Source organism: Otolemur garnettii, unplaced genomic scaffold (assembly GCF_000181295.1).
Source record: "Otolemur garnettii isolate 467f Iridium unplaced genomic scaffold, OtoGar3 scaffold00228, whole genome shotgun sequence".
In the NCBI taxonomy this organism is placed as follows: Eukaryota; Metazoa; Chordata; class Mammalia; order Primates; family Galagidae; genus Otolemur; species Otolemur garnettii.
The window spans coordinates 1,790,501-1,793,785 of record NW_003852623.1 but is presented as its reverse complement, the minus strand read 5'-3'; the positions used below and the strand labels follow the sequence as shown (position 1 = coordinate 1,793,785).

The window sequence follows — 3,285 nt, the reverse complement described above, 5'->3', positions numbered from 1 at the left end:
GTGTTTTTAGCACTCACATTTGTATGTGTCAAGCCCTCCTCTGGAATGCTCTTCACCTAAGTCCCTCCCACGGAGACTTTTACACCCTGTCTGTGCTCCTGCGTCACCTCCCCAGCCACCCTTGTCCCACTCAGGGCTCCACTGTTCGCTGGGCTTACCCCTGCCCTGCTCTAAGGTGCGCTGGGCTAAGGAACACCTGTCCTGCTGTCTTAGCTGGTGTTGACCTCTCATTTCAGACTAATGCCTGGCCACACAGGATGGCCATTTGCCAGACTCTCCCACTCTCTTGCCCAGGGATGTTTTCCCTACATCTTGGTTCATCAGTGTGGCCAGATCAGCAACAGCTTTCAGCTCCATGCAGGGCTGCCTGGTTACAGACCAGTCACAACCTGGTGCCAGTAGGCAAGTCTCAGCCTTGTGTCCAGAAATCATGGTGCCTTTTTTCCTTATGAGTAGTGCATCGATTACGACTCTTATCTCACTCCCAGACACCTGGGTTATTGTGCATTTATCTAATGCTCTGTAATATTTAAAATACTTCCACCCTGTGTTTTGAACTAATCATCACAATCACCCCCACGGCCGTAGTGGACAATATTTTCCCCATTTTACAGATAAAGAAATACTCCATTTTTCATGCCACAGAGCCTTTACCACTGGCCACCTCCTCTGACATTTTTCTCCCTTGATTTCAAAATAAATAGTTAAATATTGGATGGTTCGTGCTAAGGACCGCATTGTGTTTGCCCCTCCAAATTTATATGTGGAAGCCCTAACTCCTAACATGACTGTATCTGGAGATAGGTAATTAAGGTCGGATGAGATGTTAAGGGTGGAGCCGGACAGGACTGGGCTTGTGACCTTGTAAGGAGAGGCCCCAGCGCGGCCCTCACCCGCTGCAGGCACCACCTGCACACACAGCAAGATGGCGGCCACCAGCCCGCCGGGAAGGAGGCTCCGGCGGGACACTGCTGACCATGTGCCGGCTTCCAGCCTCCAGCACTAGAAGAAAAATACATACACTGTTTTTAAGCCACCCAGCCTGTGCTATTTGCTTATGGCAGCCTGAGCTGACAGGTTGTAATCTTAGATAATAAATAATTTTGAACATTTTGAAGAGAAGCAGCCACACGAGATAAATTTTGGTTCTGTTTTTACTAATTCATAATAGTTCTCCTTGTATCATTGCTCTTAGATTGGAACCACATTTTTCCATCCAAAGACTCAGCTGGCTTCTAAAGCCCTCCAATTCCTAACTGTTACTTTATCCCCGAGCTCTGCCGCAGGGAAACAGTGTAACGAGAGTGTAACACTTATGTAACAGCCGAAAAGCGTAACACTTCTCTTGTCTAATGCACTTTTTATGAAAAGTAACAAGTCAGGGGTCCTTATTTCCCTACAACGATGGGATCATGAATGATGCTCACTCAAGCGAGGAAAAGTAAAGGCTGTAACATACAGATGGAGTTCTTCGGAAGGGGTGGAAGGGGGACAGGAGTGTGTGTGTGTGAAGAGAGGTGCAGGTGTCCTCAAGGGCAAGGTCTCTAAGAGCTTCAGAAATCCGATTCAAGCCCCACTTTGTAGACAAACACGTCCCTAACTGCGTCCACATCCTCTGAATGTCTACATTGAATTTCTATCCCAATAAATGCTTCCTAATTTGCGTGGTTATGGAAGTACACCCCGAAGCCGTGTGTCTTGTGTCCCAGGTGGAGCAGCCGTGGCCAGGCATGGAAAATGTCACCACAAACCCCCTCACATTGCTCAGAGCTGAGCTCACAGTAGGCAGTTAGACCAGCTGAATCAAAAAATAACACTTACTCCGTGGGCCTCGCCGGGCTGTCGCACTCAGGAGGCGAGTCTGGGGCTCCTCCTGGGCCGGCCCCTGCTGGCTGTCAGGGGGGGCTTCTTCGGACACCATTTTTTCTGGGCTAGGGGTTGGTGGCTGTGGGCAGAAGGTCAAAAGTTCAGAGACTTCGAGGGTTTCGGTGCAGATGGTGGGTCACCAATGAGGGGATGGGCCCGAGTGCTTCCCAGATCTAGACAACTGGAGTCCCTGTCACCTGAGTCACTGTGGACACCTCCCCCTGCCCAACCCCAAGTTTCTACAGGATGTTTCTTATGAAACCACTAAGGCATCCCAAAATAACTGGATAATTTCCCCTTTTTCTAAGGTAAAATGTGCAGAGCTCTACAGAAATTTGGAGGAAAGGGAAGCAGAAAGATCATAATCAATCTATTCTCAAACCCAAGTAGTGTGGGGACAGCAGCTAACGTGTCACTGGATGGTCCAGGTCAATACTGGTCCACTCTTCGGGTACATCTGAGAATAGTCTCTGGTTCCCTTCCCAACGTCTCAGAGGAGGAAAAAGTAACACCTGTTACTGGAGTTACTGCACAAGGGGGTGGCACGGGAAGAGAGGAAGACACCTTTGGGGCTAGGCTGACTCCTGCTTGCCTCCAGACTCAGCCTGGCTGTGGGGATTCGGGCAAGTTATTTAACTTGTGTGCACACTGCTGGTTCACCAAGATGCCTGTATGTAGGAGGCATTGTGCAAAGCACAGAGATTCTGATTTAAAAAGCTGGCCTGGGGTGGCCCCTATTAAGGGAATCTTTAACAAAACTATTCCTTAGGTGACCTTGTACTGTGCTGGAGTTAAGAAATGCTGAATGAAGTTTCTTGCAATGCCCCCAAAGAGACGATGCCTGTCAAGTTCCAAGCCCCGCCCATAAGTGCTGAGCAATGGAGGGTCATTCTGCTCGCTTCTCCAGCTTGCCCCTTCCTTCCTCCTCTGTCTAAGCTCCATGCTGTCTTTGGCCCTGGTCACCTGCTGCTCCCTGTGCCAGAGACCCTCCAGCTCAGGGCTTGACCCTTTCTATCTGCCGTCTTGGTGGCCCCCTGCCCTGGGTGCCCCAGAGGCACAAGGACCCTGCTGAAATGGGTGAAAGCTTCCCGATTGCATCTGGTCCGGGACTCTCCTGTCTCCAACAGTGGCTGGACAGACTGGCCCACGTGGCCAGGCAGTGCCTCTCCACCCACTGGGCGGCTCCATCCTGGCCTGCAAAAAAGGCTGAAGGCCACTCCTCTGCCCTCTCAGTCAGCAGGAGTGTGCTGGCCAAAGGGGGAGTTGAGGGGAGCTTTCTCCCCTGACTGGACTCTCCCTCCCTGCGCCCTCAGTTCTTCCTCTCTTCCCCAACCACCACCTTGTGCAGGCAGCCCCTTCACGTGACTGCAGGCTCAAAATGGCGCTCTCCCTCTTTCCCGCTGGCATCTCCAGTGTTCC

The 3,285-nt window shown here is 51.1% G+C and overlaps 1 protein-coding gene across 1 annotated transcript in view; it reads right to left on the bottom strand.

Moving 5' to 3' along the window:
- Positions 1 to 1,939, bottom strand: part of CC2D2A (coiled-coil and C2 domain containing 2A) — an 82,947-nt gene extending 81,008 nt beyond the window's left edge. The window contains exon 1 of the mRNA XM_012812874.2: positions 1,822 to 1,939. Within this exon, the coding sequence (XP_012668328.1) occupies positions 1,822 to 1,921 (100 nt within the window). The 5' untranslated portion in view covers positions 1,922 to 1,939. The remainder of the gene's footprint in view (positions 1 to 1,821) is intronic.
- Between the last annotated feature and the right edge of the window lie 1,346 nt (positions 1,940 to 3,285).